The 26396-nt window shown below is 51.2% G+C and overlaps 3 protein-coding genes and 1 long non-coding RNA gene across 5 annotated transcripts; 1 reads left to right on the top strand and 3 right to left on the bottom strand.

Annotated features, from left to right (window-relative positions):
- Nucleotides 1–150: 150 nt before the first annotated feature.
- LY6G5C (lymphocyte antigen 6 family member G5C) lies at nt 151–2793 on the bottom strand. The gene is made up of 3 exons (XM_024984084.2): nt 2778–2793; nt 1533–1700; nt 151–686 (listed from the first exon to the last, which is right to left on the bottom strand). Exons 1-3 carry the CDS (start codon nt 2791–2793, stop codon nt 523–525), a joined length of 348 nt encoding a protein of 115 aa, XP_024839852.2. The 3' UTR covers nt 151–522.
- A 1841-nt stretch (nt 2794–4634) lies between these two features.
- LOC132343673 (uncharacterized) lies at nt 4635–6243 on the bottom strand. Its single transcript, XR_009492630.1, has 2 exons — nt 6056–6243; nt 4635–5202 (listed from the first exon to the last, which is right to left on the bottom strand). It is a non-coding gene; the product is annotated as an uncharacterized lncRNA (long non-coding RNA).
- A 1389-nt stretch (nt 6244–7632) lies between these two features.
- ABHD16A (abhydrolase domain containing 16A, phospholipase) lies at nt 7633–26342 on the bottom strand. Of its 2 annotated transcripts, none has more exons than XM_024983562.2 (20): nt 26279–26342; nt 18718–18774; nt 17936–18002; nt 17602–17688; nt 15137–15222; nt 13451–13524; nt 13143–13265; nt 11692–11806; nt 11482–11583; nt 11111–11174; nt 10637–10686; nt 10078–10201; nt 9568–9672; nt 9270–9333; nt 8875–8931; nt 8663–8725; nt 8460–8536; nt 8277–8375; nt 8135–8181; nt 7633–7960 (listed from the first exon to the last, which is right to left on the bottom strand). In XM_024983562.2, exons 1-20 carry the CDS (start codon nt 26306–26308, stop codon nt 7877–7879), a joined length of 1575 nt encoding a protein of 524 aa, XP_024839330.1. In that variant the 5' UTR covers nt 26309–26342; the 3' UTR covers nt 7633–7876.
- On the top strand, nt 22743–25669 carry LY6G6F (lymphocyte antigen 6 family member G6F). The gene is given in 6 exon segments (NM_001076194.1): nt 22743–22827; nt 23322–23651; nt 23736–23999; nt 24911–25066; nt 25209–25275; nt 25411–25669. Coding segments are annotated over 6 exon segments (900 nt in total). The 5' UTR covers nt 22743–22769; the 3' UTR covers nt 25436–25669.
- Nucleotides 26343–26396: the final 54 nt, after the last annotated feature.

Below are 26396 nucleotides of genomic sequence, written 5' to 3'. Positions count from 1 at the left end.
TGACCTGAGAGCTGAGTCAGACACAGCAGGGCAAAGCAGGAGCCGAGCTCCGAATGTCGGGGAGCCCATTACCTGCCCCCATGATGGAACAGTCCGGTAGTACCACATTCCTCAACCTCCATATCCACCAGAAGAGAGAGGCAAACCAAACAGTTTGTGCATCTATTTATTTTGGAGAAACAGCTGGGGACCTGGGGCGAGAGGACTGTCGGAAAAGAAGCAGGGCAAAGGGGTATCCTTGAGGTGGGAGCAGACAGGAGGAACAATGTCAGACTGAGGACTTGAAGGAAAACTGCAGAGAATTCTGCAGAGGGAGAGTGGGAAAGGACAGAGTGGAAATTGAGGGGTGTTGAGGGGCATCAATCAAGAGGCAGATAGGGCTGGGGTCTAGTAACTGTTGCTGAGGCTGGCAGGGAGGGCTGCTCTGGAGAGGCCGGACAGTGTCCCAACTGTCCCCAGGTGGAAATCAGGAGGGCGGCTGGAAATTGGCAGGATTGTACTCCTGAGGTCTCTACAGAAGTTCTAAGGAACATATAAGCTTCTCTTCTGAGGGTTATTGCAGAAATTCTGGAAGCAGCATCGAGAGAATATCCAGAAGCCAAACACTGGAGAGGCGCGGGTGTATGAGCAGTCACTCATCTGTTCCTTGCTGCGGCAGTCACTCACCATGGTCTCAAAACCACTGTCTGGGGACGGACAGCAACAATCAGTGACATGGAGGTCCGAGGCAAAGCCCCGAGCCCTCCCATCCCCTCATGCCACAGAGACTGACCATCACTGACCCCCTACCCCTTCCTAGACCCCAGAAAGGCAGATCCCTGAAACTGGACAGGGTCAGGGAATGCCAGGGAGTCACCAGCCATGAACTCTGTGGAAGTTTCCCATGGAAGGTTGGTGGGAAAGAGCCATTCAAAACACAGTGACAGGGACTTCCCTGGTGGTCCAGTGGCCAAGACTCTGAGATCCTAATGCAGGGGCCCCAGGTTTGATCCCTGGTCAGGGAACTAGATCCCGCATGCTGCAACCGAAAGATCCCACTAAGCAACTAAGATCCCATGAAGCAACTAAGACCTGGTGCACCTTAAATAAATAAATGTTTTTTAAAAGAGTTCCTCTGGGAGAGTAAAGAGGAAGACAGCAAAAGACCAAACTCTGGTGAACACGAACTGTTAAGGCTCCCGAAGAAAAAGGCAAGACTCAGTGAAAGAGGCTGAGAAGAAGCAGTGGAAGAGGTAGCAGAAGAATGGTGCTGGCAGGAACTACTGCTGACAGACGGGGAGAAGGCAGCCCGAGGAAAGGCCAGCGGATCTGGGAACTCCAGGCCTGCGAGGCTGGGTGTTATAAGGAGGGTGAGCCAAGAAGGCAAGAGGAATGGAAGTAGCGATGTGGAGTAGCTCTAAAGGAAAGGAGAGAGGGAGTGATAGAACAGTATCTTAGAGTTGTGGGAACCAGTTGGGGTGCCGCTTAGAAGGCTGGTAAAGACTCAGTTCGGGAATGGACTGGACCCAAGATGAAAGGAAGAGGCAGCTTACTGTTCTTTATGAGCAGAGTCATGCAGCTGCTGCCCTTTGGGACAAGGCAGGTGTCAGATCCCAGAAGGCATCCCAACTCCTTGGTCTCAAAGAGGCATCGATAGCAGCTTAGGTATTCGTTGAAATATTTCTGTCTAATGGGTTCTTGATCATATATCTCAGACTGACCTGGAACACAGAGAAACACTGACCCCAAACCCACTTAATTCCCAGACTGATCAACCCCACTGTTCCCTCCTACCTCCCTACTCAGAAAACCATAAAATCACCAATTCCTGAAAAATATCAGGCTTAATCTAACATCAGAAGCTTTAGTTCTCATAAAAAATCTCCACTCTCTACTCTCATACCTCTTGAAATGAGGAACTCATTCATTCAACATGCATTTGAGGGGCTAACATGCTTAGCACTCTACAAGCCTCTAAATTAAAGGTTAGGCCAAGGCAGTTCATTCCAACTTTTAGCAGCCCTGTTAAGACAGTGCTTCCTCTGTGACTTGGTTTCACTGTCCCTCACCCAACCCCCAGATTCTCTTTTGAATATGCTTTCTTAATCTGTAATGTTCAGAGTGTGAAAACCTCAGAGCGTATCATCACAGGACAGGAAGAATCTCTCCTTTCTGTAGCCAGGAGACTTCAAACAGCCCAGGGCCACATTCTTTGTTTGGTTGTCCTTTCACTGAACAGACTCATGAAACGTTGTCCACCAAAGCCCTCCCCAACTACACCATATTCATCTCCCTCCTCCTCTGGTCCCGGGCCCAGATCACATGTTACTGAGCCCCCAAAACCCACTTTCAGACCCAGCAGAGCACTTGTATGAAGCAGATGCTGAGCAAACACTTTGGATCTGGTTTCTGTGTAGACGGTGCTTTGCACCCAAGTGGAGTTATCAGGCTGAACTTAGCCTTGTTCTACGCTGTGTATCCTGAGGCTGTCATCTGGCACGTTCCCCCAACCCTCCCCATTCTGTATTGCCCTCAGATTCGAAGAGATTCCCCTTAGTATCTCCATTTAGGTTATTGCCGTTGAGTGAGACAGCCTTGGGGTAGTCACCAGCAATCTTCCTCAGAGTGAATATCAGTCTGTTATCAGTCTGATATTATCCCACCACGCCCACCCATCCCATCTTTCCTCCTGACTGGTTTTACCTGAATGTTCTTGGTACATGTATTCAGATACTTGGTATCAGGGTTTCTGTATCCAGCAGGTTAGGAAACCCTTCTGACCCCATTGAAACACTTACCAAACACCAAGCTCATCGTGACCAGCACTATTAAGAGGACTATGTACAGGGTTTGATTCTGGTTACCTGCATGGCCTTCCATAACATACATGACTGCCCACCAGCCTCCACTTTGGCCTTATATTGGCTGAAGAGAAGTGGGCAAAGAGGAAAGGGGGAGGCAACATCCTTTTGGAGTGGAAATCAATGCTAGAATCTACAGCCAAGAGACTGAGTGTCCTCACCCATGGCCCTAACATCCTGGTTTGGAAACAAGGATGGGGGAGATGGGGGAAGGAGAGGGGAACCTTCTTTCATATTAATTCAACAGACATTCGTTAGATCACTGCATCAGGTATTGGGGATACAATACTGCACAAAGTCCCTACCCTCACAGAGCACAATCTAGAATGAGAGACCAGTCAACAATGAGGGAGTAAGGGGAAGAGTGTTTCTGGGAGAACTTGGGCAGTGCAAACCACTGACAAAGAGATTTCAGCAGAAGAGTACAAGATCAGATTTCTGTTTGTAAAAGATTTCTGAGGCGGGGAAATCAGTTAGGAAGCTATTCCTGAGTTCAGTCACAAGATGGCGGCCTGGTCTAGCAGAAGAGAGGGAAGCCGACAAGTGAATGACTCTGAGCAGCATTAGAAGGAAGACTAGACAGATTTGGACTTGGACTGTGAGGTGAGGAAGGGACTTGCAAAAGGGGATGACTGTGATACTATTTTTCAGGATGGGGAAGACGTGTCAGAAATCCAAAAGCGAGGACACCTGAGTCGTGAGTGACCCTACTCAGTCCAGTAGGGGTGCCAGAAAACCAGAGCCGTTCCATACACCCCCACCCCCCTGCTTTTCCGGTCCCGCCTCAGCTCAACCGCAGGTCAGTGGGTCTGATCTCCGGTGCCCACCGGCTCTGGCGCTGTGAGCTCGCTCTCCGTGCCTGGCTGCACCTCAGGGCTTTTGGGAAGACGCGAGGGCGGCCCCCAGCCCAAGCTCAGCTCTTGGCCAGGCGGCTGGAGAGAAACCTGAGAAGGTCGAGTCGCGCGCTTCGTGGGGACCCAGGCATCCTGCCCTGGTGTGTGTGTGTGTGTCGCTTCGTGGGGACCCAGGCATCCTGCCCTGGTGTGTGTGTGTGTGTGTGTCGCTTCGTGGGGACCCAGGCATCCTGCCCTGGTGTGTGTGTGTGTGTGTGTGTGTGTGTGTGTACACTTAGTCGCTCAGGGGTGTGTGTGTGTATACTTAGTCGCTCAGTCGTGTCCGACTCTTGGCGACTCCATGGACTGTAGCCCTCCAGGCTCCTCTGTCTATGGGGATTCTCCAAGCAAGAATATTGAAGTGGGTTGCCATGCCCTCCTCCAGGGGATCTTCCCAACCCAGGGATTGAACCCAGGTCTCGCGCACTGCAGGTGAATTCTTTACCGACTGAGCCACCAGGGAAGCTTGCCCTGCCGGATCACCTAAAGTACTATGCGGCTTCCCCGGAAGGTGGCACTTTGGTGCCAACATCCCTCCCATACCCGGATGCTGCGCCAGGCGCCCCATACGCTCCCTCCGCCGGGGGGCCTCCTGGGCCCACCTCGCCTGCTCCGTCGAAATCTGGCCAGATCAGTCTGTGTGAAAGACTCAGGTTTTTAGCTTTAAGGGTCGGGTGGGCTACGGAAAGTCCTCGGCTTCCAAGAACGCTCCACCTGCACCAGCTTCCGGTCTGAAGGTTTGGGGCCGGGCCCAGCCCGAGGATTCCCTGCTGATTATTCAAGAATCATCCGGTCTTGGGGCTGCTGATGAGGAAGCTAGGACGAAAGGATGGAAACACACCAAGAAAGGCGGACGCGAAAGAAAAAATACGAGAGAAAAACACACACCACTGCGTTCACCTGAAGAGACTTGGCACGATAAAAATAGAATTATTTTAGGGAAAAGTCAGAGTAATGGCGAACTGGGGAGGAGCACCTGGCACCGATATAAACGTTGAATAAGTGACAAAAAGAATCAGACAGCGGGGACTGTTTTCGAAGCAAAAGGGGCAAAGGGGAGGCAGAAGGGATTGTACAGCACCCTTTGACTCCCTCTCTTGAATAAAAGCGCAACGAGAAGGCATTAGAGGGGCTGAGGTTGGGCTCCCTGAAGGGGTCGCCCTGAGAGGTCCAGGAAGACTTGCGGTGAAGTTAAGAGACCCTGGACGCAGAAGGTCTGGAAGGGGCCTTCTCCAGGGGGCGTGGCCTTAGGCGCATTGAGCCTGCCCTTGTTTCGTTTTGCTCCTCCGCGTCCACGAGACTGGGCGCGGCTTCTGCGCGCGCAGAACCTCCAGAGTTCGTTGTCACGGTGACGGGCCCTTTGGAGGCTTTCCCCGGGTGAAGAGAAGGGGCGTTGCGATAGTCGCCTTGGTGACCGCAGCAGCTGAAGAAATCCAAGCTGAGGGCCCCTCCCCCGGGACAAGTTATATCTGAGGGTAAGCAACCGAATTACCAAACAAAGCAAATCGGGCCTTAGGACGGAATGCTGCAATTAGGGGACAATAAGTCGGGGTGAACAAAGGGCGGAGCTGTAGATGATTGGTCCAGGTTCTGTTAGGGGAGTGGCCGCGACACCGCGGTCTAGAAAAAAACTAGTAAGGGTATCTTTAATCCGAATACAAATGAAAGGAAAAAATGAATGACTGGGTTCCTGAGGGAGCTGGAAAGGCTTGCTGATTGGATGGCTGGATGGAGACCTGGCTATCCCCGACACCTGGGCTCCCCACTCTCTGGAGCCTTACACCCTCGGGGCCCTCATTCGTGACACTGCAGGAAACACATGCCCCTCCTGGGGACACGGAGCAAACCAACAACCCAAATACGCAACTGAGCGGGAGTCCAGCCCCTCACACTGGGAAAAGCTAGGGTGGAGTCTGGGCCAATGAGGGTAAAATAAAGGATTCAGCCCAGGGGCCATCCCTTCTTCCCATGTTTCCCGTCTGTTTGCTAGCTCCCCTTTTTCCCAGCCACCATCCCCTCTCCCAGATTGCTCAGCAACTCAGCCTGGGTGTCCAGGCCTCGATTAGTGCCGGCTACAGCAAGAGCCAGAGCCCCAGCAGGAGTGGTGTCTGCATCTCAGCTGGTCTTCTCCTGAAAGACTACTAGAACCCTGATAAATAGGGTGAAGAGTGGACGGGGACGCCCACCCCGCCCTGGGGTTGGGGGGGGGGTGGGCGTGGCTCTGAAAACACAGCTGCTGTAAGCCTTGTTAGACAGGAAGTCATCTGGGTAGACTGAGACTTTTTGGGTGGCGTGGTCAGGAATTCAAATATTGAACCTCACCTCTCTCCACTCACTTCAGGTATCCAAGGGCCCCTCATGGCATACCCGCTGTTATCTATAGAAAGTGCAGGAAGAAGGGGGAGGGGCATTGGTGGTAGAGGCCAGTCAACAGAATCCCTAATGGCCATGACCAGGAGGAAGGAGTACTTTGTCTCTAGGGTGTGAAAGGTGGGGCCCCCCTATTTGCATTTAAGGAGGTTCCCTTGGCTGAACAAAGACTTGGTTTCCAGGGGACTAATGTGACCTAATGGGTCTGGAAGGCCAGGTTCAGAATCATGCAGCTGGTCCCACACCTTCACATTCCACCCTGTTTGCTCCCTAGGACAGGACAGAGGGGAGGGGTGCCAGTATCAGCTCTCCAGTATTGACTAAAGGTGGAGCATTGTGGAGCTGCAGTCAGTCTCTTCTAACCCCAAATAGCAGACAATGTGTCACCTGACAAGTCTCAGATCACTCCTTCCAGTGGAGGCTCAGTGTGTTTCCCTTGAAGGAGCCGCTGAGCTGGTTGGGGCAGACAGCCTCTGCCCCTGGAATTGCAGGGGAGCTTTGTGCATTGAGGTTGGAGGAGACACTGAAGTTAAACTGTATCCTGAACCTCACAATATAGTTGCTCACCGTAAGTATCTTGTTCAAAATGGTGGGCCCAGAGTGGTAAACCTAGGAGTATTTCATCTGGAAAAGAGGTTTCCAAGGGAAGAAGCTGGCCAGGCAACAAATGATGGGTGGGAGAGGGACTCATTCTGTTCCACAACGTCCAAGGAATGGAAATAGAATGGAAGAAATGGCAACCCCCTCCAGTATTCCTGCCTGGAGAACCCCATGGACAGAGGAGCCTGGTGGGCTCCAGTCCACGGGGTGGCAAAGAGTCAGACATGATTGAGTGACTAACACTACAGGGAACCGATAGTGTTTCCTGGTTCAAACCAGGAATATTCTAACAGCTGTCCAATAAAGTGAAGTATGGCTCTGGGAAGACCTGAGTCCTTGGCACCTTGTCCTCAGTCCCTGGCAGGGCCTGTGTTTGTTGAATTGCAAAGAGGGTGTGAAGAGAGAGACTTGACATGGTGAGGAGGCTATGCAGGGTTTGCTGCATTCAACATGGGGAACAAGCCATTCCTCACTCCCCATGGAAAGAGCAAGAACTAAGCAATAAAAACTGGAGGTACTGATGCTGGAACCATGCAGGCTGGACCTAGAAATCGGTAGAATTGCTGCGTAGGTCTAAGTCAGGTGCTAGGAAGTACTTTGTAAACAACAGAGCTCATGAACTGTGAGCATTGGAGGCAACCGTGGTCTCCTGGGGTGGTTGTATGTAGGAAGACCTAGGTAGGTACCAGGGAGGCTGCACAGTGGTGATGGTACTAGGCATGCCAGGGAAAGGCAAGAGTGGGGGACCCACTGGACAAGGACAACTCAGGTTGGGGGCTGATTGCCTGGGGCAACAGCAGAGATGGTAAGGGTTAAATTGGCTGCCTGAAGTGGGGTTTCTCAAAGCCCAGTCATTTGGAGCTTCAACTCTTCCGCACTCCCAACCCTGGCTTCCTGGATAGCTGGGAAGTCACAAAATTAGCCAGCCGGTAGAAAAAATACTTTTATTAATTATTAGGAATAATTCATTCATTTAATGCAGGGTGTGTGTTGGGAAGGTTAGGTACTGCCGGATGGATGAGGGGAAACGTGCAAGAGAACGGTGAGAAGGGGGGGTGGTCCCCCTGCTTGCCAGAAACTATAAACAGCAAAATAAACACAGAGAATCACAAACAGGGTCCTTCCTCATGTCTCCGTCCATCCATTCCTCCAGAATGAGTCCCAGTGTGGTCCCTAGAGGTGCCAGGGCATCTGGAAGTTCTGGGTTGGGAGTGGGGTGCAGTGTGTGGCTTCGAAGTTATTCAGATGCTTCTGAGCCTGAGGGGAGAAGGTGGGACAGGTGGGGTGCAGAGCACAGACACCTTCTGAACCAACTACCCACTTTAAAGAAGCTGCTCCTTCCAATGCTTACAGGGTACCCCCGTCCCCAAGCCCCACCTGTGCCCCTGGCCATCCAGGCACCCTCTTCCTGCTTCCCACGCCTTAGCTCACCAGAAACAAAGCCAGCTGCCGTCTTCCGTCTGCACTCATGTCCTCCCCTGCAGAGAGAAGGTGCTCAAACATGGGCCACCCATCTGGGTATTCACCCCCTTCCCGGGCTCTTCCCAACCCCTTCTGCCCCAGCACTCCTTACCCACGCTCCAGGGGAATTCAGGCCCATGTTCTGCCTGGTAGGAGCGGAGGACGGACAGGCACCAGTCCTCCTCCACCTCCCACCGGCTGTAAATCGAGGCTGGTCATGGAGAGAGACGAGTGCCCATCAGCATCCTGGTCTTGCCAGGCCCCCAACCAAAGCCCTCAGCAGATCCCCTTTCACCTTCCTCCAGCTGTGAGGAGGCCTCCAGCCACTGCCTCACCACTCGAAGACCCTCCTCCGCCATCACCCGGGGATACCTATGGAGGAGCACCGGGACAAAAGGTCAGGACCCAGTCCTCTTCATTCCTCATCCCCGAACTGCCCCCCTCCCTGCACTGTCAGTACAAACATGTATGTGCGCGCGCACACACCCTGGTTCTCACCGATGCTGCAGGAATTTCAGCAGGAGGTCATTGCCTCGGTTCGACATGATGTCCTCAGGAACCCTGGGGGGAGAAGAATGGACACTGGAGGGACTGGAGGTTGGGGAGGAAGGGTCTGGATACCTGGGTTTCTGGCGGGCATTCTTTGGGGTGGGGGGCAACTTCCTGGCTGTCTCTGGGATCCGGGAGGGCAGAAGTTCCCAGGCACTCACGTGGTGGTGATGATCTCATCTCTGGTTCTGCGGATCAGCAGCACAGGGCCCTGGTACCTTCAGAGGACAGCACAGTGGGGAGGGAGACCTCAGAACAGGGACAGGTGAAACTGACTGCCTCACCCCAGCACTAGCTGTACTTTTTTTCAGGCTTTGCTGGGAGATCCCTGCTGTGCCAGGCATGAACCGACTAGCTGCCAGATCATGAGAAGGTCCAGGGTTCCAGGGAAGCTGGGAGGGATTCGGGGTGGTGGGAGGGTCCCTCACGGGACATGGGGGCAGTGGCTTATGCTTGTACTTTGGTGCTAATTTCAGCATTTGAACACCCAGCAGCATCTCTACAGGGGATGAGGTGGGGGAAGGGTGTCGGATGCTAGACACTGGCCAGCCCTCACCTGCACAGCTGCTCTGCATTGTTTAGATTGAGATGCTGCCTCACAGTCCTGGTCACCAGGCCCCCTAACGTGAGATAAACGTGAAAGGACAGCAGACACAAGCCCCTGCCCAACACAAAGGTCCCCACTGTCCATGGAGAAGAGAAAACGGAGGTTCCCAGACAGGGGAGTCCCCCTGCTTCTCAACAATGTGGTGGTCTACTCCCCACCCACACAGAGGGGAACCATCTCCAGTGAGAACGTCTCCCGGGTCCAGCCCACCTCTTCCCTCAAGGGCAGACCTGGATGCTGCACTTACTCCAGCTGTCTGGCATGACTTTCAATGCCAAGGGCACCAGGTCATCAAAGGAGGCATCCAGGATCACGGCACTAATGTCCGGGTAGGACATGGCGGCCCACGTAGCTGGTACCAGGAAAGGAAAGAAAGGGTGAGGACCAAGGGGCTCCTGCCCACCCCCACCCCTACCCTCATCCCCCTGACCCTACAGGCCCACCCCATCCTGCCTACTAAGTTAGCCCCAGGTCTCGCCCTAACCCCTCGCTTCACTTGGCCAGGGCACTGTCCAAAGAGAACAATGAAGCGCACTGAAGACAATACCAGAGGCAACATTTACTCCTTGATCTCCCCAGGTTCTACTTTTAATTGTAGGGCACAAGGGTGAAGGAAATGTGAAGTGTACTCAAATATGATAGCTTCTTCCAGACCCACTCAGAGAGCCCACCTATTTTCTCCTCCACCCCACTCCCGGGGAGACAGAGAGATGGCCTGAGTGTGCCTACAGTAGCAGGGCAGGAAGGAGGTGGGTACCAGTGAAGCCACCGATGGACCAGGCATAGAGGATGATATCCTCGGGCTGAAAGCCCAGGCGGTGGATGGCAAACTGGACCACCACATCCATGGCGTTGGCCTCATTCTGTGGGAACGGCACCCCCTGCAGGAAGAAGGGCAAAGGGTCAGCACAAAAGACCACCTGCCCACCACCCCCCTCCCAGCATGGACCCTTCCCGCAGCTACACTGCAATAGACAGTGAAGATGGAACTGCAGCTCTGAACAGACAATTCAGAGAGCTATCATCTTACTTAATGGAATAGACTCCTGTCAGTGGCATTAAAAATAAATAAATAATAGGGCCAAGAGAGGGGCTGTTCTCTCTAGAAACCAGTCATTTATAACAAGATCCACTATCTCCCCTCCTGCCAAACCCCCAGTGTAAGAGGAGGAGGCTTGCAGCTCCCCACCCTTGGCACCCAGGTCACAGGTGAGTGGGAGGTCCTACAGAAATATAGACCCCTTTCCCTGACTCCAGTGACTGACCACAGGGAGACAGGCTATAATTCAGGAAAAAGAATTTAAAGAAGGCCTCACCGTGCTTCCAGCAAAGCCTGGATGATTCCAGCCCAGGACTGAATATCCAGCTGTAACACAGAGGGAGAAAGGGCTGGGACCTCATGGCCTATGACCTCTGGCCACTCTCTGCTCCTAGCTCTGGGGGAAGGAGCAGAAGGACACTGGAACTCTTAACACCCAACACAGAAGCAAATAACTCCAAGCCTTCCCAGAATGGGAAGATGACAAAAAGGTTCTGATGCAGCAGAAGGGACAGAGATGTGACTATTGAGGCATGGGAACAGAACCAAGAGCATAATAGGGTGAGGGACACAGCCCAAGGGGAGGGATGTAAGGTTAGCAAAGCAAATGGGTAATAGGCTTTTCCCGAAGGCAAGGGTCTCAAACCTCACTCGAGAAGGTGGTTAGGCCCTGGGAGGTCCTATCCATGTGGGGAGGTGGGGACATTCCATCCCAAGGGGCGGAGATAAGAGGGCTGAGCCATGGGCCTACCTTCCAGAGGTGTGGAGACGCAGCCCACCTCATAGAAGCCTGCGTTCCCCTCACAGCAGATCACCTAGAAAGGGAGCAGGAAGAAGCCCAGTTGGGACTGAAAATCCCCCTACTGGCAGGGAGGGCAGCCTCTGGGGGCCCTGCATGTGGTAAGCATCCAGAGGCAACTATTATGATGATGTCTTTTTGGTCCCTGCATGTCAACTCCTTCATCCATTTCTCTCTTACAGGGATTTCCTACACCAAGAGGTTGGTAGGGAGGAGGTGGGAGCTGGGATGATCCCCACTGGGCTTCCTCAGGGCTGCAGCAGACCCCAGCACTTCCACTGCCCTCCCCACACTCTACCTTTGGGCTCCCTGTGCCCACTCACCAGCTTCTGTCCCTGGGGCTCAGCTGTCCCTCGTCGGTCCACAAACATGGTGTCAATTTCATTGCCATCGCAGGCCAGCAGCTTTGCCCGGCGCCCATGACACTGAGCAGAGAGGATGCATTGGCCAAGTTGGAAGGGCAGGAGGCCACATTCATGGGTGGGGGGAGAAAGGCTGTGGGGGTGGGTGGTTGATGGGTAAGGGGGCCTTACCTCTTCCACCAGTCGGGCCTGGCCCTGCAGCAGCACAGGCATGAGGGCCTTCTGGAGCAGGTACACAGAGCCCGGATACAGCATCCGGCGCCCCAGGGTGTGTGCTACCAGGTAGCTGTGGGGAACACGGGGTTAATGAACCTCAAACAGGGGAGTCCAGGGACCATCCCAGCCCTAGCACTCAGACTGTGGTCTGCTTCACCTCTGACCCTCACAGTTTCGTTTTTCCTTTTCTAGGACTTAATGAACCAATATACGTACCAATTTTTCAAACATCTTTGTTTGGTTTTTGGTTTTTGGCTGTGCCATGTGTTTTGCGGGATCTTCCTTCCCTGACCAGAGACTGAACCCATGTCCTCAGCAGAGAAAGTATGGAGTCCTAACCACTGGACTGGCAGAGAACTCCCTTCTCTAACTATTTTTACTGCAACCTTTTAAAGATAATTTATATCGTGGTCTAGGACACACATATGCATATATTAATCTTGAAAGTTTTATGAGATAACACTTTGTATATACAACAAGTAAAAGCAAAGTAATTAACAATTATGATTCTGTTAATGTATTTATTAAAAGTCCCCAAGTAAATAATACTGTTTATTACGATACGCCTGGTTATCTACCATGTAGTAGGTGCCAAGAGCCTAGCATAGGGTACTCTGGGCTTAATAAATATTTCTTGAACAAATGCACTAATTTAGACACATCAGATGTGGCAGGTGCCACTCCTTAAAAAGATAGTTAACCATGTCCAGTCAATCCCAAAGGAGGGTCTGTCCCCAGAAAACTCTACAAACTTGTCCAGCAGACCCCCTCAACATCTCAAACTTGGCTCTTCCCTCTGATCAATCAGCACGCAGTCCAAAACCCACCACCGAGTCCACCCCCTTCCTTGGTATCTTCCAACCTGCCTCCTAGCCCCCAGCAACAGAAAACTCCCACAGTGGCCTGGCCACTGGAAGATCCAGGTGGTCACTGTGGTTACTTGGGCTTTACCTCGTGCTCTCGGGCATCCAGGCAAAGAGGAAGCCCTTCAGAGTATGTTAAATCTCACCAACTCTATGAGGCAGGCTGTTCAAAGATGTAGAGGCTGGAACTGCCTCACAGTGGAAAAACCAAGGAGCAGCAGGACCAGGCTAGGGCCGCAGCCGCCAAAAGACCCTGCAGCAGCCAAGGCCGTGCGTCCCCTCCCCACCCACAACCTCATCCTTCCCCCTCAGTCTCGCTGAAGAGCTGTTGTGTCAGACACAACTGTGTTAATATCCCAGCTCTTCAGGTACCACCTGGGAGGCTGTGGAGCTCTCTGAACCTCTTGTTTTTCACACACACACAATGCGATAGCCATGGCACCAGGCCTAATAAATGACAGTCATCCTCCAGTGGAGCACCCTGTCCTGGAGCTGCACCCCATGTTCCCTCCACCTCAGCTCGCCTCCTCCCTGTCTTCCTACCTGGTGATCTGACAAGGCAGCTTCTTGACTCGGTTAAGGAAGGTGTCAGCCGTCCCCCGGTGCAGGGGCTCTGGGCGGAGCAGGGCCACACCCCGGCGGGAAGGGCCCCCCCGGGACTCCTTCCTGAGGAACGGAAAGATGCAGGGGAGCATGGGGTGAGGAGCAGCAAGCTGGACGTCTGAGGTCCGTAGGATGCTGGGGTCTAGGAGTGAGGAGATGGCGCTGGAAGGCAAGCACTGGACCCCAGGAGGGGCTGGAGGTGGGGGACAGGTCAGAACAGGGAGGCAGCGAAAGAACTGGGGCCTCACCGGCTGCTGGGTTCTTCCCAGTGGAAGTCGACTGGCCAGCTCCTGAAGTCGAAGTTGTAGTTGGCAAGCTGCCTCTGTGGTGGGCAGAGAGAGATGCGGGATGATAAGGGGAGTTGGAGGGGGGAGGCCCACCTACCCGCCCTGGACACTCCCACCACCCAGAGGACTGGCCCCCAAACATCATGGCGGGGACATGCAGAGGTCAGCACCCTCTGGTTGGCAGATGGAAAGTTCTGCCAGGACCAGCAAAATCAGGAAAGAGAGGATGCCCTATTAAGGTATCAAGACTGGCCTGTCTGCCCTCCTCCAGAAGAGGAGCCAAAGACTCTTCACTTTTCTAAAATCTAAGGCTGACTCACCCCCAGCAGGAGTGGCTGGAGGGGCTGGTGCTTCTGAGGGAGAAGGCAGGGGGCCTGTTCATTGGTCATTGCTCCCTTCCCCCCCTGGGTCCTTCACACAATGCTGACTTGAAGGACTGAAACATCTGTCCCAAGACTGGGTGAGGGGGAAAGAGGGAAGTCGTACACACAGGAGCCCCTCTGCACCCGGGCCACCATCTGAACCAAGCTCTCTCTGACTTCCATCTTCCATCTTCCTGGCCACCTCCCTTCCCTCAGTTCCTGCAGCCACGGGTCACCCAGACCCTCTGTGCCTCCATTCCCTCCACCAATCAGTCCACGTGCTTTTTGAGGGCAGCGGGAGCTGCGCTGTATTCCTTCCACTCTGCTGTATTCCCTCCCCCGCCCCCAGAGCTCCCAGCACTCTATTTTGAGAATAGTTTTTTTATTTTCTGTCACAGACTGTTTTTTTTTTTGACATTTTCAAAAATAACTGGACTGAGAGAGAGCAATAGCAACATTCTACAAAAATGTAAATGGTGAAACAAAACAAAATGCAGGGAAGCAAATTTCAGGCGAGCTCTGTTCAGGCCTGGACCCAAACACAGCCTGAGTCACTCCTTGCTCGGTGACTGTGCCTGGGTCTTGTAACCTCTCTTTGTCTCTCAGACATATAAAGAAGGGTAATAATGCCACCTCACACTGTGGTTGTGAGGATTAGAAGGGGTGTATGCATAATGCGTGGTGGAGCATCCTTACAAAGCTCCGTAAGTGGTGGTGTGGAGCAACCAGTAATCTGACAATGGTGGTCAGAGCTGTTTGACCTAGAGACCTCTTTGTAACAGGAAAGAGCTTTATAGGGCCCTGAAGCCCCTTCTCAAAGATAATTACATGCCAGCACTGGCTGGGCTGGCGCAACTCCAAGGACACTCTGCCCTAGCCTTTCTCGCTCCCAGCTCCATGGTGTGCTCTTGAGCACAAGGATGGACATACCTGTCTGTCTTGTCCCATCCCTGAACAAAAACTAGTACAGTGTTCAATGCACACAAAAAATAAACAAACATTTGGGAGAACAAGCTGTTGTGATAGAGAGGAAAGCCCCTTCTAGGAAATGCTGTGGAATGTTTCCACGTCTAGACAATTCTGCAGATGGAGGGTAGAGGATTGCACTAGTGGAATATTCCATCAGAAGTGGGGAGGGAAATTACCTCCGGCGGACAGTTTACTTGTGGAGGGGAGAAGGGGTCCAGCCACGTGCAAGCAAACACCCAGCATGGTGGCTGGGGAGACCCATCTGCCTGCTTGGGCGAAGCTGGCCAGTGACTGGGGAGACGGCGGAGCCTCTCACCTTGTTTTCTGCGGAGTGGTTCCTATGTGTTGCCTCTAAAATGGTGATGAACTGCCGGTACTGGGGGTTGGTCCAGCGGCCAATGCCTGGTGGAGAGAGGATAGGAAACCACATCAGGAAAACTGGGAAGCAAGATGGGAGGGTTTCAGGAAGAGAATCAGAGATGGGCAAAGAGAAACGAGAGAAGAACAGAGGGCCCTGGATCTGGGGAAACGGGTGACCTGAGACGACTCCCTTCCTCCACATTCCAGCCATTGGCATTCTTCCCCTCCCTAACTTCTCCAGTTGGTTTCTTCCTAGACTATGGACCTTCCACCCTTCAGGAAGTTCATTCTTCCCAGTCTTAAAACACTTGTCACTTGCCCTCAGGCTTTACCCTTGCTGCCACTGGGCTTTTCTCCTTGTCCCTCTACCCTTCTCCAGTGCTACCTTTCTGTCTCCTTCCTGCAAATTCTAACTCCGTGCATCTGGTTTCACAGTTCTTATCCCATGATTACTTCCTCATTACATCCAAGTTCCCTTCCTCTGTCTTCATTCTCTTTTAACTGTGCCTCTCAGCACTCTTCCTGTCTGTCCAAATTCCTTTCTCCTGTCTCCTGGGGCCATCTTTGCCTCCTTTCAATTTCTCCCCTGCCTCCCTTCCCCTTCCCTCCCTGAATCCAAGGCCATTCTCAACACTGAGCTCTTTTTTCTCTTTGCTCAGCCCCTCGTTGATCCTATCTGCTCTCTCTTCGCTGCTGGGGAGTCTCAACTGACTTCTCGGCCTCTCCTGACCCGACAGGTGTCAGACATGGGACAGACAGGGGAGAGGCAGCGGGAAACCAGACACGCAGGTCCTGGTGCTCAGAGAGGTGGCATTTTGGTTGGGAGCAGGGTGGGGCTGGAGAGAGACAGTAAATGAGTAAATAAGAAAAATGAAGAGAGGGATAAAGGCTATAAAGAAAATAAAAGCAGAAGGAACTAGAATGCTATGTATCATCAAGGGGAGTGCCCCCCATACAATACTGAGAATGAAAAGAGCTGAAGCATGATTTGGAGGGAATGATGTCATTTATGCTAAAAATGTTAACTGCACCCCTCCAAATGCTATCTAGTGTTTATACTTGTCATTTTGCACAGATTCTGAGATGCAGATTATTTTTTTCATATTTGAAAACTCTGCAATTGATATGCATTTACAGTTCATAGCAGTTTAGATGTGATGGAATGAGGTCAGTATTTTGTAAAAGTATACAAATATAAACCAGGAAAAAGAAAAACCCCCACCAGATGACAATGGTTACTTCTGGGGCTGGGGAAGATTCCAATAGGAACGCCAACTCTGTAATGCTTTAGCACTGGTTTGGCAAAAAAATTCGTTCAGGGTTTTCCACTCTTACAGAAAAACCTGAATGAACTTTTTGGCCAATCCTGTATTTTATGGACAAAAGGTATTTGAAGCAATAAGCGCAAAAAACAAGCATTTTAGTTCTGATATTTTGTTTTTTGGACTTCTCTGTAGTTAATTTCTCCCCTTAATGGAAAAAAAAAAATTTGAAAATTAAGACAAAACTGAGGAATGGGAGCAACTTTTAGATAGGCAGGGCGGGCCTCTCTGGGGAGGAAACTCAGCCCTTTGGAAATCAGGAGGCAGAACAGGTAGAAGGTCCTCACCCCAGACTGGACCCAAAGGCAGCCACCCAGCTCCTGACCCCACCACTCCCTTCTTAGGCATCCCCCTTACCCGCTTTTCATCAGGTGTAGCTGCCCAGAGGGCAATGGTTTGGCTTATCTCTTTTCATTTTTTAAACTGTGAGATAATAACGTATTTACATAAAGCATACATTCAGTACAAACATGTTTAAAGTACAAACATTCCTGGGCTGATCACTGGGATCAAGAAAGAGAACAAAGCTGCCTCCCACCAGGGGTCCTCCCCAGCCTGTTCTCTCCCCCTTCCCAGGTAATCACTCTCCCGACTTTTGACTTTTAAGACAGTCAGGCCTGTGTTTCTCTTTAGTGTTGTGCCGCTTATTTATGCATCCCTTGGAACTTTATGTAAATGGAAACATAGTGCATAAATTATTTGGTGGTCCCGGTTGCATCTGTGAGATTCATCTGTGTAGCTGAGTGTAACCAGTTCGTTCAGTGCCTTGCTCTCTGGTGTTCTGTGGTAGGACTCGACCTTCTAATGTATTTATCCATCCTGCTATGTGGGGTCATAGAGTCCAGTTTAGGATTATTACAAACATACATGGATATGTATGGAGCTGTTGGAGGGTATATGCAGCTTTTCTAGATAATAGCAAACCTTTTTGCTAAGTATCTGTTCATACTTATGACCCAAGCCCTTTAAGGAAAGGATCATGTCTTGACCACTGATTACTTCCCCTCAGGGCCTAGCACCAAAAGGTATTTGCAGAAGGTATTTAATAAATATTTACCCAATGATGGACAGATCCAAACCAGGCTCCCTCTCCACCTACCTCGGAGGCAGGCCACTCCTGCCAACAGTAGAAGCAGTGTCCCAGCATAGTGAGAAAATGGCACCACTTTGGACAAACTCAAGTAACCTGGGAGGGGAGAAGGATTATGTGAAAAGCTTTCCCCACTGTCCCCCAGCCCCTCTTCCAAGTTCAGTCCCAACCTCCCCACTACACCCTCTTTGGGGGACAGCAGGCCCTCAGAGGAAGAAGATGCCTGATGGAAGAGGGAAGCCAAGCCATCCTCATCACAGGTCCCCTTTCCTCATTGGGGAATTGGCTCAGCTGCCAATGATCTGCCCATTTCCTGTCCCACCACCTTTGAAGTCACACTGACCTTTCCTGTACAAGTAGAAGAAGGCGAAGGGAGAGGAGTAGTAAGAGATGGACCAGAAGACTGAAGCCTGCAGCAGAGAGACAGGAACAAGCAATCAATACACATACACACAGGTCTGCCATTACCAGGTCCAGGCTCTGAGCAAAGTGAATAACCTGAGGGATATCACATCAAGTACCTATTCTGTGCATGACACCACGCACACAGTAGGTGCTCAATTATTTGCTGAAAGGTAGTGTGTCAGAGCGTTAACAGAGGCTGGGAAAACTAGGCACAGCTTCTATTCTCTTCCTCTCATCACCTCTGGACATAATTTCATCACACGTAAAGACCAGTCTCTTTCCACTCAAGGTAATCAAGCCTTTTCAATCAGCCCTGCTCAGGACAGTCCCTGGCCCGGTCCCTAAGAGATGCACAAATGTCACCAAAGGAACCTTGCCAGAGAGAACAGCTGTCTCTGCAGCCAAAGAGGTTAGTTGCCAGGGAGGACAGGTCACTGGGGACTGCAGGACTCAGCACCTGCGGATGGTCCCGAACGTAAACACGGTTTCCCCACGGTTCAGGCTGCCCCAGAGAAAGCCGTGCATAGGCCAAAGGGGAGTACCAAGTATGCACGCTGGAGAGCTGTCTGTGTGTATGTGTGTTGGAGATGCCCGCTGCAGAGCCCAGAGCATCCCCCACCCCCAGGGGCACTGCCTTCTCCCAGGATGGGAAGGAGAAGGTTCAAGAGGGCAACTGGGTCTGAAAAGATGCGGTAGTCCCAGATGCCAGGGCAGACATACCAGTGCCAGGATGCTGTCAGCATGTTTCTCGAGGGCACGGGGCTGATAGTACGTATCCTGCCAAAACAGATGGCTGAATTAAGGACCCTGCTACTTGACAAGGCCTCCACCATCCCTTTTGGAAGGCCTGATGTGTGTTCAACACTCTAGTCCTAGCCCCCTAAGTCATCTCTCCTTGGATGTCTCTGCTTCCCCTCTTCCCCACCCTGACTCATAACCTGATCTCTCACTCCAGATCCTGAGAACAAACACAGGGGGCTGGACCTGGAAGCAAAAGTGAAAGCAGCTTTGGCCGACTTTTGCTCCTTTTCCACAACCGAGTTTCAAATGGATTGTGGGAGGATGGGGATCGGGGTTAGGGAAGAAACGACACCATGACAACTTTAAAAGGGAAAGAAAAGCATCGGAAGAGCAGATTCATTAAGGAAGAGAATGTGGCCGGGGGTGGGCAGTTTGTAGAGTACAATGAACATAATTGGAGACTACCGATAAAAAGGAAGAGCGCATTTAGGGGCACTGCCTACCACCTCACCGGCTTTCTTGAACACAATAATCCTGAGGTCTCTAAGGTAGACTAGGGGTGGGGTGGGGGAGACCGGATATATTAAATGTTGCAGAAGTCATTTTGAAATTCAAGGCCAGGGGAGATAAACGGAACCGGGTGAGGCACGGGGTACGAGGAAATTGAGAGTTTGATGGCAAAATCATCCAGCTCCGGAATCCGAGCGGGGTCTCTTCCAGGATTTAGGAGTCAACTGGGAACGGCATGAACCACGAAGCGCAGGGTGAGGGGTCGCGAAAGGAAAAAGCTAGGAGTGGCAGTCGGAATGAGAAAGCACTGGCAAACAGCAGTAAAGCAGGCGGTCAGTCCACAGGCGTGACTTTAACCCAGGAAGCACAAAGAGCACAGACTTTGCGGAAAACTGGCTGGACAAGCAGTCTCCCCCTATTTCCAATAATGGGTGCTTCTGGGGAGCAAAGGCCGCAAAGGGGTTTGGGTCGTACTATGTTTTTAACCAGGGGAGAATCGACTCACCCAGGAGCTGGAGTGGGGGTTAGTGACTGAAGTTGGAGTCCCAGGGACGCTGGACGGGGCCCTTTCAGAGTCCCTTTCCCGGTAGATTTTGTAGAGCCGGGGGCCTAGGACGCAGCTCAGCAGCTTCGCCATGGCCCCGGCCCGGGCCGCTGCTCTTCCAGCAGCAGGTCCCCCTGTCAGCCCCGCCCTCCCAGGGCCGCTAAGGTGTTGCGTGCCCTTGACGTCAGCACGTACCGGCTCCGCCTCGCGCCGAGTTGAGACAGTTTCAGCGCTTCTTGAGCAGGGTTTCCTGCATTTGGAGCTACGGGTGCAGCCGTAGTCAGAAATTAGTTGGAGGCGTTTTGATCGTGGAGAGTTAGAACTATCATGAGACATGGTTAAGTCACTTTTTTCTGCCCCTTAATATCGGCAGACTCTCGAGCGACAGTGAGAACAAGGGGTAAGATTAGCATTTGAAAAGAGCAACAAAAAAGATATCTAGGAATACATCTAAGAAAAGAAATGCAAGATTTTAGGAACAAATTACAGAACTTACTGAAAGAGGTAAACGAAAGCTTGAATAAATAGCTACGCCATAGTTATGAATAGGAAGATTCAGTATCGTTAAGATGTGTGAAACACTGGTTAAAAACAAAAGGATGAATTATCGCACTTAAGCGTGAACAATTCTCAGAACCATAACTGCATACAACATGACACCACAGTATAAAATTTAAAAACATAAAATTCAATGATCAATTATGTGAAAGATAAAGAGCAAATGTATAACACTGTTACACAGCATAGAGGATCGTTGGCTGAAAGGGTAATATTCTATTTCTCAAAAGGTATACTGTTTTTTTTTTTTTTGTTTGTACCTTACACCTACATAATATATAAACCCTTTAGCTTTTCATTGTAGTAAACATATATACAGAAAGGTGCACTAATTAAATATATCTGTGAGTCTGATTCATAGATAAATTCATTTGTGTCATGTAAGAGATGTCATATGGTACTTGTCTTTCTGACTTACTTCATTTGGGCTTCCCAGGTGGCGCTAGTGGTAAAGAACCCGCCTGCCAATGCAGGAGACTTAAGCAACATGGATGGGGAAGATACCCTCAAGGAGGGTGTGGCAACCCACTCCATTTTGCCTGGAGAATCCTATGGACAGAGGAGCCTAGTAGATGACAGTCCATAGGATCTTCCCCACCCAGGGATTGAACCCGGGTCTCCCACATTGCGGGCAGACTCTTTACCACCTGAGCCACCAGGGAAGCCCTGGGTCAGGAAGAGCCCCTGGAGAAGGAAATGGCAACCCACTCCAGTAATCTTGCCTGGGAAATCCCATGGACAGAGGAGCCTGGTGAGCTACAGTCCATGGGGTCGCAAAAGAGTCCAATATCACTTAGTGACTAAGCAACAACAACAAACTTTATATACGTGGAATCATACAGCACATGCCCTTTGTTTCGGACTTTACTCCCATGTTTGTGAGATTCAACCTTGTTGCATGTCATTGTGACTTGTTCATTCTTGTTGCTATCGTTATGTGAATATACCACAGTTTATTTAGCCATTGTACAGTTGTATGTTAGATGTAGTATTTGGTGTGTATGAAATAGTTCATCAAAAACAATCTCAAAAATAGCTTTTAAAAATAAATAACACATTAAGACACTATGAGAGAAATATGAAGAGCTACCTTAAGAGAATCCTCTCTGGGGCAAAGGGGTAAATCAGTGATTTCTCTAGGCCCCTGCTATTCTCCTTGAGTAACGACTTAATATACTCATCAGGGGCTCAGAAGCAGTCTGGAATGTGCCAGGCAGCCACAAAGGAAGTCATTCTCAGTCATTTAGGGAATTCTGACTGAGTATGCTGACTTGTGCTAGATTCCCTGGAAACCAACATGAAGACTCAGCTTCTTCCCTCATGGCTAGTCTCTTGAATTGGAGGCGAGAACACGGAATGTACTTTCAGACTGATGGGAGGTGGACAGCCATGACCCCTTCTGCACAGGCTGCTGCTTTCTCTCTCTCTTTTTTTTTTAATTTTTTAGTATTTCTTTGTTTTTATAATTAAAATTCTTTTTATTTATTTATTTTTGCCCGTGCTGGGTCTTTGTTGCTGCATGAGGGCTTTCTCTAATTGCGGTGAGAGGGGGCTACTCTCTAATTGCAGTACACAGGCTTCTCTTGTTTCGGGGCATGGGCTCCAGAACACAGGCTCTGTAGTTGTGTCCATGGGCTGTTAGCCCACTGCATGCAGGACCTTCCCAGAAAGTATAAGTGTTACTCACTCAGTCCTGTCCAACTCTTTGTGATCTCATGGACTGTAGCCTTGTCCACAGGATTTTCCTGACAAGGATACTGGAGTGCGTTGCCATTTCCTGCTCCAGGGGATCTTCCTGACCCAGGGATTGAACCTGGGTCTCCGACATTGCAGGCAGGCTACCAACTAAGCCACCAAACCAGGGGTCAAACCCATGTCCCCTGAATTGGCAGGCAGATTCTTAACCACTAGACCACCAGGGAAGTCCTTTTTAAATTTATTTTAATTAATTAATTTATTTGGCTGCACTGAGTCTTAGTTGCAGGATATTTTTTTTATGAATAGTTGTGGCATGCAGGATCTTTCGTTGCGGCAGGTGGGATCTAGTTCCCTGACCAGGGATAGAACCCTGGGCCCCCTGCATTGGGAGTGTGGAGTCTCAGCCACTGGACCACCAGGCAAGTCCCTGCACAGGCTTCTTAGCACGGAGAGTCTTTGATCTGAGTTCTTCAGCCGATGTGGAGTCTGAAGCATGAGGAGATTATCCTTGGAGCGGCCTGAACTGGTCCTTTCTTGGCATGGAAAGGTGGTTGCTACTTTTTTCCCAGTGGACATTCAGCTGGGCTTTATCTCCCCGGCATTCCCATCCCCCTCAGAGGCCCATGTCACTCCAGACTAGGGAATATAGGCTTTTATCTGGGCTTTGTTTCCTCCCTGGGAATAGCAGGTCCCAGACAAGAGAACTTGGTAAGCTCTCCCCATGGCTGTCTTATTTCTCCTCCTTCTGTTCCTATGTGGGCTTCCCCAGGCTGAAACAGGTAAGGAGAAGGGGTAGGGGGATTCTTCACTTCTCCACAGGGTTGGGAGGGACTGCTGCTGTTTCTCCTTAGGGGTCTGGGAAGGTGTTTGGCTCACGAAGATAGATCTACCCGTTGACCTCCCCCTGCCTCTAATATTAGGAAAGATTCAGAGTCAATGAGGGTCCAGATCAGGCACCTTTAGAAAATAAGAGCGGACACGTAAATGCTCATTCAGAAAAGGAAAAGTGAAAGGAAGGGATACGGGCATTTGTTGGCTATTCCAGCCTTCGCCCTCCTGCCCTCAGATCCCCGCATTCGCTGGAGGAGAGGTGGGGAAAGCCTTATCCTCTTCTCTCCGTCTCGCTTTTTGTAGCTGTCACTTGAGAAAGGAGCTCACAGTCAGGCCTAGTGCTGGGGGACCCCAGAAGGGAGGAAGCCAGGGGTGGGAGGTGGAGGGGTGGGATCGCTGACCTGATGGAGGTCTCTGGTCTCACACTGCCCCCTCCCCACAGACAGCATCCAGGCCATCTATGTGGTCTTGGGGGAGGCACTAGAGCTGCCATGTCCTTCACCACCTGCCCTGAATGGGGACGAATTCCTGTCCTGGTTCCACAGCCCGGCAGCAGGCTCCTCCACTGCTTTAGTGGCCCACATCCAAGTGGCCAGGCCCTCCCGAGACCCTGGGAAGCCCAGAAGAGAATCCAGGCTCACACTGCTGGGAAACTACTCTTTGTGGCTGGAAGGGTCCAAGGCAGGAGACGCCGGGCGGTACTGGTGTGCCGTGCTGGGTCAGCGCTACAGGTACCAGAACTGGAGGGTGTATGACGTCTCCGTGCTCAGAGGTGAGTGGGGGGCCTGCAGACCAGGGGCTGCTGGGAGCCAGGGAAGTCCAGACAAAGAACTGAGCAGTCCCTCTCTCCCTCCAGGATCCCAGTTCTCTGCGAGGGCTGCAGATGGATCTTCCTGCTCTGTCCTCCTGTGTTCTGTGGTCCCTGCCCGGAGCCTGGACTCTGTGACCTGGCAGGAGGGGAAGGGTCCTGTGAAGGGGGATGTGCAGTCCTTCTGGGGTGATGGGGCTACCCTGCTCTTGGTGTGTCCTGGGGAGGGGCTTCCTGAGCCCAGGGCACGTAAACCAGGAATCATCCGCTGCCTTGTGCCTCAGAACAAAGGGATCAGCTTTAGCCTGGCAGGTGAACTGAGTGACAATAAGGGAAGGGAGTTTTGCCTCCAACACATCCCCTACTGCTAGTTAGGGAATCTGTTATTGGCTGTTATTTTCCTCCACTGCCTGTAGGAGGAGGGCTATTTTTCTTTTCTCGATTGAATCCATAACAGAAAAGGGGGTTGGTTAAGCCAGATTTCTCATCGGACAGACCATAAGCCAACAGGGAGAAGAAGAATTCTGGTGGATAATCTATGATTTTTGTGGAATAGCCCTTAGCAGAAAGGAAGAAAGTAAGAAGTACTGCTGGGGCAGTTGTTTGTTGAAGAAAGGATATATGCACCGATGTTATAATGGCCCATTGATGGTGGAGGCAGAAGGAGAAAAAATATATAATTGTTTTACAATAAGAAGTCCATTATACAGAGAAAGAATGCTATTGGATGTAGAATAACCCATTCACAAGGCAGGAGGGAGGAGCAAATGGCCATTATTTTGGTAAGCAAAGGGCAGGGATGGGATTTTATTTCCCTTTGCGTCCTCAGCACCTAATCTGGGGTCTGGCATGTGGGGGGCACTCAGCGAATGCCTGTGGAGTAGATGAATGGAAGAATGAATAAACAGAAGGCACGTTCTTATTTTCTTAAAAGGGTGAATTACTGTGTAGGGCATGAGGAAAAAAATCAGAGTTATGGTTGATGGTTCAACCCAAAGTTAGCCGTCTGTGTGTAGCCTGTGGGGGCATCACCATTCAATATCAATGTTGGTTCATGAGGTCAGGGTGAGAGGCTAAGTGGGGTAGTGGATACTGGGGGCAAGGAAGTCTTGTTTTGGAAAAACCCACCAAATTATGGGGGGAAAGCCTCTGTTTGGGACACAAGGGACAGACTCCCCTCCCAGCCTCCCTCCTAATCCCTCTTGTCCTGCCCTTAACTGCAGCCTCCACGGATGCCTCCCCTGCCCTCTGTGCCCCTTCCGCAGACTGGGATGTGGCCTGGATCCTGACACTGTTGCTCACAGTGGGTCAGGGGTTCACCATTGTGGTCCTTGGCGTCATGCTCTGGAGGCAGAGGGCCCAGGGGGCTCAACACAGAAGTGAGTCCTTCCTTCCCAGAAGGGTGGATTCATATCTCACCTCTCTATCCTTCTTCTCTAGGGGAGAAGGTGGGATAAGGAAGATAGCTCTGAGTCACCTGGTGACTTCTCTGCTGCACTTCATATGGCTTTTTCTCTCCAGATGCTTCGTTTCCTCAGTTCAAACCCGAGATCCAGGTCTATGAGAACATCCATTTGGCCCATCTCAGGTGAGGAGCTACTAGGGGGCAGAGGCTTAAATCTCGGAGGAGACTGAAGTTGGGGTGGGGATGGGATGCTGGTTCCCGAGGATGTGGAGGATGGAAGTATCCTTAATCTGTCTTTCTGCTTTGCAAAACCGACAGCCCACCTGCCCCTAAAACCAGGTGATCTCGAGGACATCTGCTAGGAAGTGTGACCTGCTGACTCCCTGGCCATCTGGCACCTGAAGGATTCACGAAAAGCTTGACAAGTGGGGAGGGGCTTGGAGTGCTATTTCACAGTCCGGTTGGTCTCCAGCCAAGCTGTGTATGTCTGTGAGAGTGTGTGTATATGAGTGTATGTGTGTGTGTTAAGGGGCTGGGGGCTGAAGGAAAGAAGAAGCATTATTCCATGATGTCACTTATGAAAGGGTGTGGTTTCCTGTCTCGCTGTAGCCAGTGGAGGGGTGGCCCTGAGCCTGCAGTACCATAGAGTTCAGGGGAGCCTGGGGTAACTGGCAGGGGCTGGGGAGAGGTGAGGATGGGAAGAAAGGAGACAGGAATCCAGAGACTTGAGCAGTGGTAGAGAATCAGTTTGGAGAAGGCAATGGCACCCCACTCCAGTACTCTTGCCTGGAAAATCCCATGGACGGAGGAGCCTGGTAGGCTGCAGTCCATGGGGTCGATAACAGTCGGACACGACTGAGCAACTTCACTTTCACTTTTCACTTTCATGCATTGGAGAAGGAAATGGCACCCCACTCCAGTGTTCTTGCCTGGAGAATCCCAGGGACAGGGGAGCCTGGTGGGCTGCCGTCTATGGGGTCGCACAGAGTCAGACATGACTGAAGTGAGTTAGCAGTAGAGAATCAGTTATGGGGGTACCGAAAGACAAACGGTAGAAACTGAAGAAGAGGGAAGGAAAGAGGCACAAGTCACAGGAAAAGGGAAGAGATGAAGAGACAAAGAGAGAGGAAAATTGGAAGTATAAAGAAGGAGGATTGAAGGACAGAAGAATGGAAAGAAGACTTACCTCCAAATTAAGCCAGATCCTCACTGCCATCTCATCCTCACAAAGAAGAAATTGAGAGAGAATCAGCACCTCTAATCAGACGCCAGACTTCCTCATATGGAAGGGGAGGGGATGGAGT

The sequence above is a fragment of the Bos taurus genome, chromosome 23 (assembly GCF_002263795.3).
Source record: "Bos taurus isolate L1 Dominette 01449 registration number 42190680 breed Hereford chromosome 23, ARS-UCD2.0, whole genome shotgun sequence".
NCBI lineage: Eukaryota > Metazoa > Chordata > Mammalia > Artiodactyla > Bovidae > Bos > Bos taurus.
Note: the sequence above shows the minus strand (reverse complement) of the source record. Positions and strands in the feature narration are given on the sequence as shown.